Source organism: Musa acuminata, chromosome BXJ1-6, assembly GCF_036884655.1.
Source record: "Musa acuminata AAA Group cultivar baxijiao chromosome BXJ1-6, Cavendish_Baxijiao_AAA, whole genome shotgun sequence".
In the NCBI taxonomy this organism is placed as follows: Eukaryota; Viridiplantae; Streptophyta; class Magnoliopsida; order Zingiberales; family Musaceae; genus Musa; species Musa acuminata.
The window spans coordinates 42,132,067-42,149,331 of record NC_088332.1 but is presented as its reverse complement, the minus strand read 5'-3'; the positions used below and the strand labels follow the sequence as shown (position 1 = coordinate 42,149,331).

Genomic DNA, 17,265 nt, shown 5'->3' with positions numbered 1-17,265 from the left:
AATAAATAAATAATTTCAAATAATTTCAAATGAATTAAATATCTTTAAGTATAACGTAGAATCGATATAAATTTAGATGCAAGTACAAATTTAATATATATTTTTTACAAAAGGTAAGTAGTTAAACAATATAAAACTAAACAAAGCAAAGATAAAATAGAGATTTCCATCCTTAAGATGCATTTTTCACAAGAATAAACAAAAAAAAAAGAGTAGGGACTAAGTTTTCTATCATCACAATCCTTGGTTTCAAAAAAGTTCAGCTAAATGCTGGCTAACAATTTTGCATTGAAATCAAACTATCTTGATAAACCAATAAACCAATGGATCAATTGGCAACATTACTAACAATTGGTCAATTAACATGAAGACAATGATATTCAACATTCAAATCCACAAAGAACAAAGAAAACGAGGAAACAAATGACTTCTTTGTGCCACATCAACTGCTTGGAAAATGGTACCATGTGCTGCTACTATTGCCTGTTGAACAATTGGCATCTCGAGAGGACCTTTCCTAGATATGCGGATAGCAAAGGCCAAGTGGAAGCCAATGATAGAGATTTGATGATTCGGAAAATATTTTTTTTTACAAGGATAAATAACTTATTAACTTGATGAGACTAAATAGTCTAAATTAATAGTTTTTAAATCCAACAAACATCATAAATCAACCAAAATCTCCTCCGCTTTCAGCGTTTGATGAGGGATTAAATAGAACATCATAGATCAAGACACCTAAATGGACACTATTCTCAAGTGGAGAGTGCAGCCAGCATTGAGAATCTATCAGAAAACCTGTCCTTTAAAGAAACCTCCATATGGAAGGAACACTTTGAGGCACGGACCCTCGTGACGCCTTGCAAGGCGTCCCCATCGTCGTTCGATCGGCATCCAATGGTGCTCTTGAGAAAGGACGACGACTAAGGCACGCCTCCATTGCACGAAAACCCAGCCCAACGATGGGCCGCTCGCTATGCTCTCATCAGCCCATGCATCATCATACACAATTAAAAACTACGATTGCAAATCCGACCCTCCAACGGACCTTGTCTGATAGCAAATTGACGGTTCAGATCTCACAAGACGGCGGCTTTCTATTGGGTGTTTGTCGCCATCACCCGTGGGCAACGCGCCACGTCGCGCGAAGCCGGCCCCTTTTTATAATGCGAAGTCTCCCGTCGCCCTCTATATCTGCGCGCACCGCTGCGTTCCGACACCTGGCCGTCCTCGACTCCACATTACCTGCTTCTGGGTAGCAGGCGACGAGCGGCGAACCCCTCGCCACTTGATACCAAATACAAAAAGGTCTCCCTCTCTCTTCTCTCTCTCTCTCTCTCTATCTCTCTCTCTCAGAGGCGCGCGCGCGCGCACACAATGGGAAAAATTATGAAAGTGCTGTTTCTCTTGCCAATTTTGGCAAACAGGGATTCGCTAGAGATATTTTAAGATGTTATTTTAGATATTTTAAGATGTTGGTTTCTGTAAAATAGTGTGGGGTGAAGTGTTGTTACTGCTATTTGTCTATATTTGTGGAAGAATTTTCATCTTGGGTTTTGCTTGAACTTGTTCAAGATTTGTTTATGAGATCTGATCTTGATGATTTTGTTGGTGGTAGGGAGATTGAAGGAGGCGGGGGATGGATTTCAAGAGTCTCGGAGGCGGAGGAGGAGGGGCGGGTGGGGAGCCACCGGTCCCGCCGCCGCTGGCGCGACAGGGGTCGGTCTACTCGCTTACGATGGACGAGTTCCAGAGCACGCTGGGAGGGATCGGGAAGGACTTCGGGTCGATGAACATGGACGAGTTGCTTAGGAACATATGGACGGCCGAGGAGAGCTACGCCATGACCGCCGCCCTTGGCGATGGTAGCGGTCCCTGCTCCGGCCTCCAGCGGCAGGGTTCGCTCACCTTGCCCAGAACCCTGAGCCAGAAGACGGTCGACGAGGTCTGGCGGGACCTCGTAGGCCACTCCTCCTCCTGCAGCCAGGTGCCGGCCGTCCGCGGCTTGGATGTCCCGCGGCAGTCCACCCTCAGGGAGATGACCCTCGAGGAGTTCTTGGTGCGGGCCGGAGTGGTGAGGGAGGACATGGCTCCGCCGCAGGCGCCTTCGAGGCCGACCAACAATACAAGTAACGACACCAGCGTCTTTTATGGCGATTTGCCGGCCGTCAACAGTTCTGCTGGACTTGATCTCGGATTCAGTCAGGCGCCGGCTGGAAGTACCGGAAACATTGTGGACGCTCCAATTCCTCACGGTTCAGCTGCCAATTTGGGGATGACGGTCACTGCCGCCAGACTGTATGCGCCTCCCATGACCTTGGGAAATGGCGTGGACTTGGCGAATCCACAAGGGATGACAGGCGGAGGGCTTGTTGGTTTTGGCCATGCTGATGTGAGGAACGGATTGACAACGGGGATCCTTGGTCTGGGCGCAGCTGGAGTTTTGGCGGCATCAGGCTCCCCTGCAGACCATCTGTCTTCGGATAGGCTTGGGAAAGGCAACGGGGATCTGTCTTCTGTGTCGCCCGTTCCGTACGTGTTCAGTGGTGGGATGAGGGGACGGAAAGGCAATGGAGCTCTCGAGAAAGTTGTGGAGAGGAGGCAGAGAAGGATGATAAAAAACAGGGAGTCTGCTGCTAGATCGCGTGCCCGAAAGCAGGTAATCTTTTTAGTAATGTTTTTTTGCTTATGTTGCTTATTTTGCTTAGAATGGTTGCACTTTTTATTTTTTCTTGTTTCTCTATGGTTCATGCCCATCTTGTCAAAGAATGCTATACTTAGTAGGATCAGTGTTCTATGTTTGGTTAGACAATCCTTTCTTTTTGTGCATTTCATGAGATGTGAGACTCTGTTCTTTGGTATTCTATTACTTGTCAGCCTTTCTGATCTTGAGTTGCTGCTCTTCTTTTTTCATATTACTACTAAGTATTTGTTGTTCGTTTGAATAAAATCGAGGGTTCTTAATTAACCGTGAAATGCTAATTAAATCGGCAGATTATCTGAATGCAGTTCACTTCGTGAGTTCTTATTTTTATTTGTGAACAATGATAACATTCATCCAAAAGATGGATGACTTTCATGATCTGTACAACAAAAACTTCTATAAAACATTATCCGGTGGAGAAGATGTCATCCAAGTCAGATCCCTATAGTGTGCACAATGTGTAAAGCATCCTAATCCTTGTGGACAAGTTTGATTCCATCAACATGCTAATAGGCTGGCTTTCATGACATAATTGAAGTTTGTTGTCTTTATCCAGTAACAAAAAAAGTGTTACATTGACTGGATAGGTGCATTGGTTATGATTTTGTTACTAACAAGTTGGATTGGTAATGAATCTTAATGACTAATTGAGAATCAGCCCATGAACCAAGTATTTCCTCCATAAAAACCATTATTGCTTTTGTATATATATATATATATATATATATATATATATATACAGAATGCATTATCTATTCTCATTCAGAATAATGCTCTTAAGCATATTGTTTTACATCTTGGATAATTTAAAGAATATGGTTCTCCTTTAGCAAAAGAGAACCTTATCTTTTCCTTTTGTCGTAACCCATTCACTTCTAAGAGTCTTGCTTAATATTGTTATGCATGAAGGTGGTATCAAATCCTTCAACCGTTGGTGATTTACTGAATTGAGACTTGTGTTTTCTTCTAATTTCTTCTATATATTTTCATGGAAGAGATCAGTAGATTAAATTGATGAATTTTTAAAATGTATATAATGTAAAGATCTAAGAAGTAGATTGTTTTATGTGCCTAAATTTGACTTTGGAAATGAAATTATGAGTGAAGTAAATGGTTGGCCCAGAATCCCAACTATGTTGTCACAATTTGTCAGCATAACTTAGGTTATATTAGAACAATAGAGCCTGCAGAGTTTTTGCCACATGACACAATAATGCTTGTAATCTAGTACATTGGCTTTGCTTCTTCTCTATTATGTTATATTCTTGTTTAAATAGAGAAAAATGAGTTTTGCTGGTTTCTCTTTTTTAAATGGATATTATGTAGATGCTATTAACTTTATTCAAGACTCCTGTATGTTCTGCATATTAACATTTCTGATTTGACCTAGGCTTATACTATGGAGCTGGAGGCTGAGGTAGCAAAACTTAAAGAACAAAATCAAGAATTGCAGGAGAAACAGGTGGTTTTCTCAACTGTATTGACATGTCTGATTTATGATGTCATGATTTCTCTATTCGTAATTCATCAGAATCCTTTTTTAACAATAAATTAATAACCATTTTCTTGTTTGTTACCGCTACTTTCATGTCAGTTTCCAAATTTCCAATAGCATTGCTCTTTGTTCCCCTTGCACTTGGATTTTCATAAGACCTAAATATGCAGCTTCTATGCGAATATCCAAGATAGAGATGTCACAAAGCGGAATAAAAATGAGAGTGGTAGTTTGTGATTAATTGTAAATCCTGATTTGATGTTTGTGCTTTAGAAAATCCAGATTAAAAAAAGTATTGGATAATTACATTAACTCTATTGCAATTCTGTTATTTAATAGTAGAAATGGCAAAGAAATTTCCCAAAATATGTACCTTCACCTTGATGAGTTCATCATGATCTTTGATAACCATGAGGTTAGATCGTGTGTCTATACTTCCCCATACCAATGGCATGTCCTGTTCCAACATTACAGCATGTATTGTTCTAGTTGGGTCTGCATTTAGATGCAAAATTTGATATTCACGAGCCATACTATGTTGTTTACAACTTTATTAGCAAGTAAGAAAGATAGAACCTCTGATTAGCCTCTTCAACTTTTTGTAGGCAGAAATGATGGAGATGCAGAAAAATCAGGTAACTTTTTCTCTTTAGATTTATCATTAATCTAGATATTTTCCCACCATGTATATAATCATGTCTGCTGTTGGTATAGAATTTCATGATATTCTTTTCCTACTGAATGCATAATGATTGACTCTACTGCTGGTAGTTTCTAGCTATGATGTATATTTTTCTTTTCCGTCAGTCATCATGTACTTTTATTTATTATTTTACTGATGAAAATTTGTTGCTAGACTTAAGGATAAACTTTTCCAAGTCAAGCTAATTGCCTTTGTGCAACTCAAGCAACTCAGCATAGTCACCATATTAACAATCATCTTTTCTAGATATGCTTTTCTCTTCACTGCAGTGACTTATTTTTATTCTCTGATTTTAAATAAAGATGTTTAGCATGTTGAGGAAAACAATGAAGTAAAATGAATCTCAAACAATAAGATAATTTCATGGGAAGAAAGAACCCATACATGAATTAGTTGATGGAATGACAACCACCCATAAAATACGTTGATCCTTCTCTGCTGCATGTGGCTTCAGAGACTCAAGTGTGCATAGATAAATTGTTTATTTTGTTATCTTTGGAGTTTTTGTAACTCTTAAGCCTAAATTAGTCAATGTGCTAGGGGCTTTGAGGCTAAGGAACAAAATTTTGATTGTCTGGTTTATTCCATATTAGTCCAGCATGGATCTGCACACCTTTTGGTTGATTGCCTTGATTTAGCCATTTCTTGAGCCAGCTTATGCCGCTCTTTAGTTTCAATTAGAGGTGTCCTCTCTTTTTTCCTTTCTAGTTGCTCTAATCGAATCTCATCTTTTGTTGTCTCCTCTTCTACCCTCTCTTCTTTGTTTCGTATTTATTATTTAATGCCACCAATAACAACTAATTTTGATTTTGTCATTTTCATTGTGTCCTGATACACCTGATGTCTACATTTTTAATGATGTGCAGTCGTTTGATTTATTTTTTTCAAATAAATTTGATTCGATTAGAATGTCTCTTGCAAGTGATGTGGTGTCCTGAGACACGTTTGTTTCATAAGTTATCATGTGAAACATCTACTACTAATATTAGTTTCTATGTTTGTTCAAGGAAAAGAAAAAAGAAATCCAGGCAAAATATAGGAGACAACTAGCTTGATTGAAGATTCTAAATAAAATAAGTTTTGAGCTTGATCGAAGATTTCAAAGTTTCATTGAAGATATTATAGTACAAGGAAATTTCATTAATATTTAAGATTGTTGATTGATTTAGAATACTTTCTGTTTTGCTAATTTTCTTGTAAAATTATACCTATTTTGTAAGTATTTTTTAGAAATTTTCCCTTTTTGTGATTCATATTGTAGAAATTGCTTTCCTGATTTCACCAGTGCCATGGTATGTTCCAGTGTACCATGTGTCTAATACACCAGTCATGGTTGGTACTCGAAATTGCAGTCCTTAGTATCATCTCTATTTCAGAGTCATAATTGTCGTTCTGCCTTTCTTCCCCTTCTTCTATTTTTCGTTCTCCTACTTTATTATATTGTTTTTCTTCAAGGCCATTGAATGAAGTAGAATTGAGTAAAATCTGTTCCAAACCCTGCCTCCGCCTAACTCACTTCAAGTTCACCAGGGTATAGGTTAATTAGGTGACACATTAAATAATAGAGTATCATCAACCATAAATAATCCCTTCTGTAGTGTGACAAAATGGTATTAACGCATACATTCTATGATACGATAATAACTAACAATTCGATATGTATCAGTGACTTGGTAAGATCAGCTAGAAAGAAGCCATTTGTTGCTACTGTTGCAAGTTCTTATCTTTTTATCCTAGTTTGAATTTACTATGACGACATAGTTCCACCTTCTTCAAAGTAGGTTAAATTTGGTTCTAACAGGTCTTGCAGATGATCAATCAGCAGCATGGACCAAAGAAGAAGTGCTTGAGGAGGACACAAACAGGTCCATGGTAAAGGGAGGCCTCGACAACCAGAATATCTTGTATTTTAGCTTGTAGAGCAGTTGTGTATATGGCAGGGTATTTCATCATTTGCTGTAGAATCAAAATAATATTGTAGAATTAGCTTTTCGTCTATCTTGTTTTGCTTTTCTCATAGTGATCTTTTATTCTTGCATGCTCTTATGTCAGTGAGCTTTATCTCTTCCCAGTCTCATTACTGACATTTCCGACCATGTGATAATTACCGCAAAAAGCCTGCTTTTGGCCGAGCATGTTGGTTGGTTATACGACAGCAACTCATATGATTTGCTTGTTAAGCCATGCAATTTCCACTGGCAAGAGCTACAAACATTTAAGATGTTCTATAGATAGATGACTTGCCAGCATCACTCTTGGTTAACCATGGCCTCATCTTGTTTTTCCTTTTAACTTGGTCCAAGCACTATTTAGCTGAACTTTTTCCATTCATGGTGGATATCAATATGCAAATAGTAGATTTTATTTTTTTTCCACCGGGTGATGATGGGATTTGATATTAAGATTTTTACATGAATAGTCCTGTTTTGATGAACTAATTTAGCTGATATTATGAGATTTTGAATCGTGGTAAATTGGTATGATTTATCATCATCAAATCAATATTTTATATATAAATTTACTAAATAAAAATTTAAATCTTGAATTAGAATATGGTATTATACGTTTATTAGTTAAATTAGTTTGATATATTTAAAAATTTATCAAATGAGATATTGATTCCTCAATCTTTAATTATTGGATTTTATGGTATATCACTCACTATATTACTGTTTGAAGTGTAGCTTAGTATTTAATGGTGTATCACTCCATCTTATGATAGGGTTAATTATAGGTAATTAGTTATTTTTAATATTTTATTTTTTTTTATATTTAAACAAATAAATTAAGATTTTTTATATTTATAAAAATAAAATATTTTATTTTATTTTATTTTTGTCAACGAGATTGATGTTTTACTTTTTTAAATATAGGATCTTAAAATAATTTTTCAAAATATAAAAAATTAAGATGCTAAAGATAATTAATTAAAAAAATAATGTGTAATTAATCCTTTGATTGATATATTACTCTCCTCTCCAAAACCTATTATATCTCGGCCAGCGTATGAAAATTCTCGATACATGAGTTTATAAGTGAGCTAATATTTTAGCAAAGATTGAATTCAGATGCTGATGTGACTTCTCTTTACTTGCAAAATTAATTATACCATAAATCTTCTCTTCATCAGAAATCGCACCATACAAACCATCAATTACTGGTTTCAATCAGAACTTAAATTGATCCAGTCAGATAAAATTACAGTCGGCATTCGTGCTTTTGAATTTGCGTGTTCGCCCTTTTAATTTTTAATTCAGTCCTTCCCCTTCTCTAGCCGGGCCTTTCACGACTCGCCAAGAAAAATGGGCGGGGGCCGAAGAGAAGCGGCGTTGGAGCTCCGAACAGCCTCCAAGATCGGCCTGGCCTCTCTCTCGGCGGCGGTGGCGGAGACTGCGACCTTCCCCATAGACATCCTAAAGACACGGCTTCAGCTCTGCGGCGAGTCCTCTCGGCCCCCGTCCCGCACCCGTCCGCTCGCCGCCGCCGGTGGGAACTCCCTCCGCGTTGCAGCTGAGATCTGGAGGAAGGGCGGCGTATTGGGTTTCTACAGCGGCCTCTCTCCTGCCGTCCTCCGCCACCTGTTCTACACCCCCATACGGATCGTCAGCTACGAGCACCTCCGCGTTGCCGCGGCGCCGGACGGTTCGCTCCTTGGGAAAGCCCTCGCCGGAGGCGTCTCTGGCGTCATCGCCCAGGTGACATCCGAGATCCCGTTTTCGCTGAATACGATTGATTCTTGTGCGTTGCAAATTTTGTAGATGTGCCTTCTACACAGTTTTCTTGATTCTTATTTTCTTGCAAATGGTAATTGCAGAAAAAAAAAATCGAATGTTGATCTGTCATTGCTGCTGCTAAAGGTGAATTTCTCTCTTATTGCACCCGTAGTCAACTTCTGAGAGAGATTACATAGCATGTACGACTTCCGTCTTGATCATTTTGATATAAGATCAGTATAAATGAGGTAGTCGATTGGGTAAAAGGACCTCTACGCTACTGTTATACTAGTTAGTAGCATACATTTTATGTGTGTTAATTGTAGAAGCAATGGTTGGTACGGTACATACAAGTCTTAGTTCAGTTGATCTTAAACAGTTCTCTTCAGAAGGCAAGTGTGTTTTTGGGAAAATTAAACTAGTGATATATCTCAAGATAACTAAATTTTAATGCATCGGATAAGAAAGGTATATTTAATGAGTCTATTCATGCAGCCACATAATGCACGGTACAGGTAGGATTTATGAGGAGAGGATGAGTAAAAATACTATGAAATCATATCAGTTACATGTTTAGGTCATAAGATGATCAGATAGTCCAAACAACCAAGGTGAACATGTCAAGCTGAAATGTTACTTTCCTTATAAACTTACGTTGGATTTACATAGAGGCAGACCTCCAACTTTTTTATATTCATCTTTTTGGTTGTCACACTTCAGGTGCAAATTTGCTGTTGTAGTATTTTCTAAGACTTTCAAATTTTGGTTCTCAGTAAGTTATCCTCGAGGGTTCAAATTTTCACTAAATATAATTCTTTTTAATTCTGGATACAACCTAACAGATATACTAGAACTGCAGTGCTGTTGGAAGCGCATCATGTTAAAGCTATGATAATGATATGACTGCAAGTTAGAGTTGATGACGTATTCAAGTTTGAGAATCATATTCAATGGAGGTAAAACATTATGAATTGATAAAAAAATAATTAAAAAAAGACTATTTTCATGATTAAGATAGTTAAATATATGAGTAACATGCAAAGTATATCTACATTAATGGAGGTCATGCACATCTAGGCATATATTGGACTGGGATGCAAGTGTATCCTATGCAAATAGATGAATACCAAGAGAATTGGTGTCTTTCTACTATAAGAATATTTTATTATTTTGTGCGACCTTATGAAGGATAGATCCAGGCATCCAAACGACTGCTTAAAGTATGTAAAGGCATCAAATTAAGGGCAATCATGGCTCCAAGGTATCTAGAGATGACAAATCTTCCCTAATAACATGCCAAGAACATATATGATATTTATAATGTCTACTAATATATTTGGGAAAAAGAATTTTAGAATTTTTCAAACTTATACATTGATTAGTAAGACATTCACAACTTTGTAAAAACTTGTGCATATTTTGAAAAAAAATTACAGTGGCATGATTGCTTGACATGAGACGTTAGCATACACAATATGTCAATTTGGGATTGTTTCTGAAACAAAATGGACTTATCGACCAATTAGCACAACTCTGGTTATGCAATTAAGATTTGAGAGCGGATCACCCTGCTTTATTCCCCTTCAACCCTTGAAGCAATTTGAATAATTACCATTGATGTTATCTGTCCAATGAATTTATTAGGAAATTCCTCAGTTTGAGAACTTTGGTGATAATATGTCAGGATAGCAAGCCTTTTCCAAATCAACTTTAACCATACCATAGTTAAATTTTCCTTTAGAATTGCATAAGGAGTAGGCTACCTTTTGGACAATAAAATTTTTTTCATGACTATCTCTTCCTGGGTGAAGGTTGATTGTTTGTGTGAAATCAAGTAGTGTAAGTGAGCTTGTCCAATCAATTAAAACCTTTGCAAGAATATAGTTATGCACAACAAGCCTTCAAGTAGTGCACATTACATATAGAAACAAGCCTCTAGTGTTTAACGTCAACATGATTTTTAATTATGGGAATAAAGATCATAAATGTCTTAGCCCAATCCTTAGGAATCCTAGAAGTCTCATAGAAACAATTAAATGCATGTTATAAAGGAAGAGATAATATTCCAGTATTTTTTTTATGGAATTCAATTGTAAATCTATTTGGCACAGGAGTTTTATTCCCAGATAGAAGACAACACTAAGATAGAAGATAGCAGGATTACTTAGAGAATTAGCATCCTCATTATCGAAACCCCTAATATTTGGTTAGTAGTGATTTCTAGAATGAGCGACAATAGGTTCAGACCACAAATTTTTGTAGAATTGGGTAAAGGCATTCATTATCTCTTTAGTTTCTGTATGAATTATCACATAATATTTATAATAAAATTCCTATGCCTTTTGGCTTGTAGTGACCAAATTGTGGTAAATCTCAAGTTTCTGTCCCCTTTATTGATCGAACAATATTTATTTTTAACTCATCACTTGAGGTTTAATTGTTTTCGAAAGAGTCATGCTATGATTGTACATACTCCTAAGTCCAATTTCCTCCCCATTAGATGAATTGTTGATGCCATTCTTAGCTTCCAAAGAGGCAATATTATTCTAGAGGATAGAGGGAGTATATTCTGACCTTCTACAATTCCAATGGGAAAGAATAACCTTAATGAGGCTATGATTTTTAGAAACAGACTGGAGCAGAGCACCCTTAGTAGAATTTGCATGCCACACAAATCCCACATTCTCGGGTGTCTTAGGATAGTCCAAAAATTTTGAAATCTGAATAATTGGAATGAATATCCTTTTGGTTTGTGATATTGAAACCTGAGTTTTCTGTAGTTTAATCACTGCCAAACCCGAGATACAAGATATCCCTTCTCTGATTTCCTACTGGCACCTATACAATTCCAACTAAACAGGTTTCTTTTTCTACCATATGGTCAGTGATAAGATCATTCCATCCCTGGGGATATGAAGGATTGACATGAGACCTTTTGTAGTAGTGAAGGGTTTCTTAATCTTAGCTGTTCTATCTTGAGCATAATTGTAACCACCTTTAGACTGCTGCGAACTTGGTTCCTTGTAGCTCGAGCCTTTTGGGTATTATAGTTCCCAAGGATCCTCTTATTATCCTATCCATTTCCTTTCTACGCTCTTCCTCATTATTCCTTATATTGGACTTTGGAATCTTCACCAAGACTTCTTCAATAGACCCTCATCCAAGGGAAAGTGTAAATCATAAAAAAATCCACAATTCACTCTTTATTTCTTGTAATTATATATGTATACCATATTAATCATATATAATATACACAGTCCATTTTTTCTTTTATTTTTATTTGTTTATGGGTTATTTTATTCTCTTGAATGAGCTTCACTCTAAGCAGCTTTTAATTGATGAGCATAAATAACTGAATCTCAAAAGAAAGCACAGGATATAGGAGTTCCACTTCCAATTATAACATTTTAATTTTTCATAGGTGAATATACCAGTTTATCGTACTAGCTAATTCCACAGGATTTGAAGAATCTGTAGGTACTAATTAATCTTTATAAGTTGAATTGATGCACCAAAACTCGTTTGATCGCACTTCAGATCAAGATCATACCAATGCTGATATTATGAAGTGATAGAAGATTAATATCTTCATCCCTGGATCAGCTGGTATCACTTTGAATCAACTTGGGTTAGCCAATCTGTTGATTCAACTGATCCTCATCCTTGCAATTGGGTTGAGAAGTACAGAGGAGGAGAGAATCGGGAGAGGAGAAAAGAGTGAAAGAGGAGAAAAAAAAAAAAGAGGGAAGTTCTGGAGTTGTGAGCTCATTGTCTTGAGCTCTCCTAACTGGATTTTCCTTCCACTTTCGAAGATGCTCTTCTTTCCATCACAGGGAAGAAAGAGCTCGTAAGTCAAGGCCATTGTGAAATAGAGATTAGGATAAGTAGGGTTATTGTTCCTCTCACATTTCACTTTTGAATACTGCTCATAGCAGCTATCTCTCTGATAATATATGCCTTAACTATTCTTTTGGGTGCCAAATTATTTAATGGTTTCATTGTACTGAGAGATCAATACGAGTCAGAGAATCTTGATCCGAAATTATGTAGGTAAAGTACTCAAATGGACCATTTACACATGTAGCACAGAGTTCATAGTGTGTAAAGGAAAAAGTAAATAAATGGTGAAATAATACATGCACTGTTTTGAACTTCATAATTATTATATTTTGAAAATAATAATTACAAGACTTTTGATACATAGCTCATAACTTAAAAATTTTTAAACTGTGTTAGATTCAAAATATTCAAGTTAGACATGGACAATTAATTAAGTATATAAATTTCTGTTTCAAGATATAAAACAAGCTATTTGAAATTAGATCATAGAAGGATTAGCACAGATACATATGAATTCTAAAATTTGTATTAATTATAACTTTTTAAACGTTTAAACTAGATTATAAAAGAATTTTCAACACTAAACTGACAAACAATAAAGTTAAACATAGAGTTAGCTAAAACTTTAGATTTTGACTAAGAAACAACAAATTGCAGCTTACTTACATCATGAACATGACTATGAAATTCTTTATTGACAAATTGTATTAATCTTTAGAACAAATTAAGAATAGGTTATATTATATCATGGGCAAATTCCATTAGAAAGCTCTAAGTTTTAGCATGATCTGTTTCTTCTCTAAAAATTTCAACAAACCGATCCTAAATTTTCTAAAACTTCAAATTTGCTGTAGCTTTTGAAAAAGCAATCATTTGGAGAACTAAGTTATTGTTATCTACTATCTGAAACCTTCAGTTTTATATGCTGATTCTTCTTTCTTCCTCTTCACCTTCACTTCCTCCCCTTGCACACCTCCATTACTGCCTCTTTGGCTTCTCATCATCTCCACTAGTGTTGTAGCTACTCCCTGCCTAGCACCAAGAGCCCAGCATCACAGTCTTGTTGTCCATCACCAAAATCCCATCATTTATAAATAGTAGTTTCACTTCAAGGGCATTGGGCCCACTGAACTCTGACCACCATCGTCGCCCGCAACTGTTCAACCATCTCTGCCCACAGATGCTATCTTCCTAAACTTGCATTCACGAAAACATAGTGTTTATGAAATATAGTATAACAATCAGTGCTAGGTGATTGGTATTTCCGATATGCTAAAGAACACTGGATCTGAATACCAAAAGAAGTATTTTGACATACACTACACTAAAGTTGAGATGAGATTTTTATGTTTAGCAAAGAAAATTGAGACATTTCTCAAACCCTGAAATAAACAAAGAAGAAGAAAGATCAATTTCTTTAACTACTCTGATAGAACTAAAATAAGTAGAATAAAGCATTTAAGGAAGAAAACATAAGAGGATTTTAGATTCTTCATCATTCTTTGTTCTTCTATTGAATTACATCTCCTTAATAGAAATCATATTCATTTTTGATGAAACACTAAATTGCATATCATCTTCATTATTTGATAACATCTTTTTACTGAATATCAGTTATGTATTGTTTAGTTAGATAAAAAAGTAAAATTACCTTCTTTTCCTTCTCACTGATCTTTTTTCTATTAGATCCTGAACATCCAATTTCTAATTTTCACCTTGTCAAATGTGTCTTCTGTTGCACCCCTACATGTAGCAAACTGAAGTCAGCATAGCTGTATAAATTGGAATGTTTTGACTTTCTTTTGAATGCATAATACTTGTGTGCTGATGTCTTGAAAATATAGTCATAATAGCAGAAGTGTAACACCTCAATTAGTCTCACATCAGAAGTGGACAAGATTAAGATTGACTTATAAAGGTTTGATGAGTATATTACTATCAATTTCAGCTTAAGCATTTTGATCAATGGTTTAGGCCAAACGAAGTTGACAGGCCAATTAGCCTATTAGGCCTGAGTCGTGACGTTTGGTATCAGAGCAAAGCTTAGACTTGCATAAGTCGGTTATATATTTGAGATCAGAAATTAGCATGATTCTGCATGTTCCATTGTGATTGTTGAATGTATTGACTTTGACATCTTCAAAATGCAGATTTTGGCAAGCCCTGCTGATCTTATAAAGGTAAGAATGCAAGCAGATGGCCATCTTTTAAGCACTGCTAACCAGCCCAGGTATGCTGGACTATTTGATGCTTTCAGGAAAATAATCCAGAAAGAAGGCTTTCCAGGCCTTTGGAGGGGGGTGTTTCCTAATGCTCAAAGAGCGTTTTTGGTCAATATGGGTGAATTGACATGTTACGATCAGGCAAAGCATTTTATTATTCGACAAGGGATATGTCAAGATAATACTTATGCTCATACATTGGCATCAGTGGCATCTGGACTTTGTTCGACTGCTCTAAGCTGTCCAGCTGATGTGGTAAAAACTAGAATGATGAATCAGACTTCTGGCAGAGATGCAGATGTATACAGAAATTCTGTTGATTGCTTGTACAAGACAGTGAAATTTGAAGGCTTGAGGGCATTGTGGAAAGGTTTCTTCCCAACATGGGCAAGGCTAGGGCCTTGGCAATTTGTTTTTTGGGTTTCTTATGAGAAGTTGCGGCGAGTCTCTGGTCTTTCGTCTTTCTGATAAATTTCTTATCATCACAGCTTGACAAAGAGGCAAGGGAAGTCTACCGATCATTTAATTCAGATTCAAAGTGGGAAAAGTTTAATTATCTTTACTATACCTTCATTTAAGTTCAAACCATTTTGCCCGTTGCCTTATGCATAGGCTTTATGGAATTGGTGTGCAGGTAGACTGAAATTTTATTTATGCCTTGTGATGGCTTATTCAATGAGAGGAATTAATGCGATATGCAGCTTTGAGATTTAATAATAGTTTTGATGTAGGAATATGACTTCTTTCCACCTTTGACTTTCATAACTAGTAGACAGAAAGTAGTATGAACTGTATTATGCTTCTTATGTGTTATTGTTTTTCTGCTTTTCTCAAACAAATTAGAAGGCTAATACTAAGAATTGAACACTATAAAAGGAGATCATCATGAGAGCTCCACAAATGTTCATTCATTAAATTCTCTTGCCTCTCCAGCAATTCCATCAGCATTTATGATGCTTGGTCTGCCCTTTAAATGAAAGAGTCTCTTCATTCATATCCAAACAATTTTTGCTAGATTACAATGTAGAAATGAGCAACTGACTCATCGGAATGTAAAAGACATAATTGGTTCAAGCCAATGTTCTTTTTGATAAAATTATCTTTTGTAATGCTTAAAAGTTCTACAATAAAAAAATATTGAAAGTTATCAAGGACAGGATTCATTGTATCATGATATAAAGGTCGGTATAAGTGATATGTTCCAGTGGATCGATATGTGGATCAAAGGTGATATATATTAAAAGGCTCTATAACGTTCGATAACAGATGACATATACATACAAATTTTGATTGGTGATATATATTAAAAGGCTCTATAACGTTCAGGGTGATATATACATACAAATTTTGATTGTTACTGATAGATGACTCATATATATCCCTTTGCAATGATCAAATTCATTAGAAAGGGGTTTAAATCTTTTTCTTCTCCTTTTACCCCTTTTATTTTCTTAAACTCTTATACTATCTTAATTTCTTCCTCGTTTATTTCTCTTATTCTCACATATGTAGATGAACCTAATTAACATCCGAGTTAAAGAAAGAACTCTCTAATAAAAAATTATAGATAACTTCTTAATCATATTCAATAACTTGATCCGTCCTAAGACATGGGATAGTAGTTCCTCGATTGATAATGACAATGATTCTAAGGAGTTGATAGTCTCGTCTAAAAGTGGTGCATAGACTAAGGAATAATATTTTATGTATATCACTCAAGATTCAACTCATGAAGCTCAACGTTATACTTGATCATTCTTCTCTAAGCGACAATATGATGATAGTTGGTCATTATTCTCCAAGGTACAGTGATTAATTTTATGATACGAAATAGTAAATCAATGACGAAAGTAGAAGCTTCAACATTCTTCATGCTCTACACCACTTGATCATACTTGCCTTGAGAGCCACCTCGGACATGTGTATTTTACGATGACCAAACTATAATCATCACCATATTGATGTACTAATAAGATATAGTATATTAGTATATTATGTCGTAAGATTAATTTTAGTCCAACAAACATATCAAATATATATATATATATATATATATATATATATATATATATATATATATATATATATATATATAAAATCGAGAACCCTGATCTCTGTTCATAAAGTCATATCGATCTTTTTAGTAGTAGAACCAAATATATTCAACGATCGATTACTTGATTCATTTGGATCTTAAAGTGTTAATTATTTAATAAAAAATCTAACAATTCAAATCATTTGTTTTTATATAATTCAAATCATTTCGATCTTGATTCATTTGTTTTTATTTGGAAACTTCCATGAAGCCACTTCTCAAAACTTAAAAAAAATTGTGCCACTATTTTTTTATAATTTAGATTATTTTATTTAAAATGATACTAAATTTATATTTTTTAACTTAAAATTATACATTTTTAGAGCTATTTTTTAATATTTTTTGTACCATGAGTACATCCCATCATATCATACTTTAGTATGGAATGGTACAATACGATTCAGACTGACAAGATGAACGTTGACTAAAGTTTTTATCGTTGTTGAGACTGAAATTTTATGGTCACTTCACTAGAGCTACAAAAACACATGAA

General features: G+C 35.7%; 2 protein-coding genes across 4 annotated transcripts; both read left to right on the top strand.

Annotated features, from left to right (window-relative positions):
* The first annotated feature begins 1,203 nt into the window (after positions 1 to 1,203).
* Positions 1,204 to 6,919, top strand: LOC135677074 (bZIP transcription factor 46-like). Of its 3 annotated transcripts, none has more exons than XM_065188975.1 (5): positions 1,204 to 1,308; positions 1,619 to 2,659; positions 4,095 to 4,166; positions 4,809 to 4,834; positions 6,704 to 6,919. In XM_065188975.1, exons 2-4 carry the CDS (start codon positions 1,640 to 1,642, stop codon positions 4,812 to 4,814), a joined length of 1,098 nt encoding a protein of 365 aa, XP_065045047.1. In that variant the 5' UTR covers positions 1,204 to 1,308; positions 1,619 to 1,639; the 3' UTR covers positions 4,815 to 4,834; positions 6,704 to 6,919. The 3 variants fall into 3 exon arrangements, with proteins under 3 accessions (XP_065045047.1, XP_065045045.1, XP_065045046.1); XM_065188973.1 differs by having other exon boundaries at positions 4,805 to 4,834; XM_065188974.1 differs by lacking the exon at positions 1,204 to 1,308 and having other exon boundaries at positions 1,339 to 2,659; positions 4,805 to 4,834.
* Positions 6,920 to 8,158: 1,239 nt separating this feature from the next.
* Positions 8,159 to 15,483, top strand: LOC135677075 (mitochondrial uncoupling protein 3-like). The gene is made up of 2 exons (XM_065188976.1): positions 8,159 to 8,597; positions 14,606 to 15,483. The coding sequence occupies exons 1-2, from the start codon at positions 8,205 to 8,207 to the stop codon at positions 15,143 to 15,145; spliced, it is 933 nt and encodes a 310-aa protein (XP_065045048.1). The 5' UTR covers positions 8,159 to 8,204; the 3' UTR covers positions 15,146 to 15,483.
* Positions 15,484 to 17,265: the final 1,782 nt, after the last annotated feature.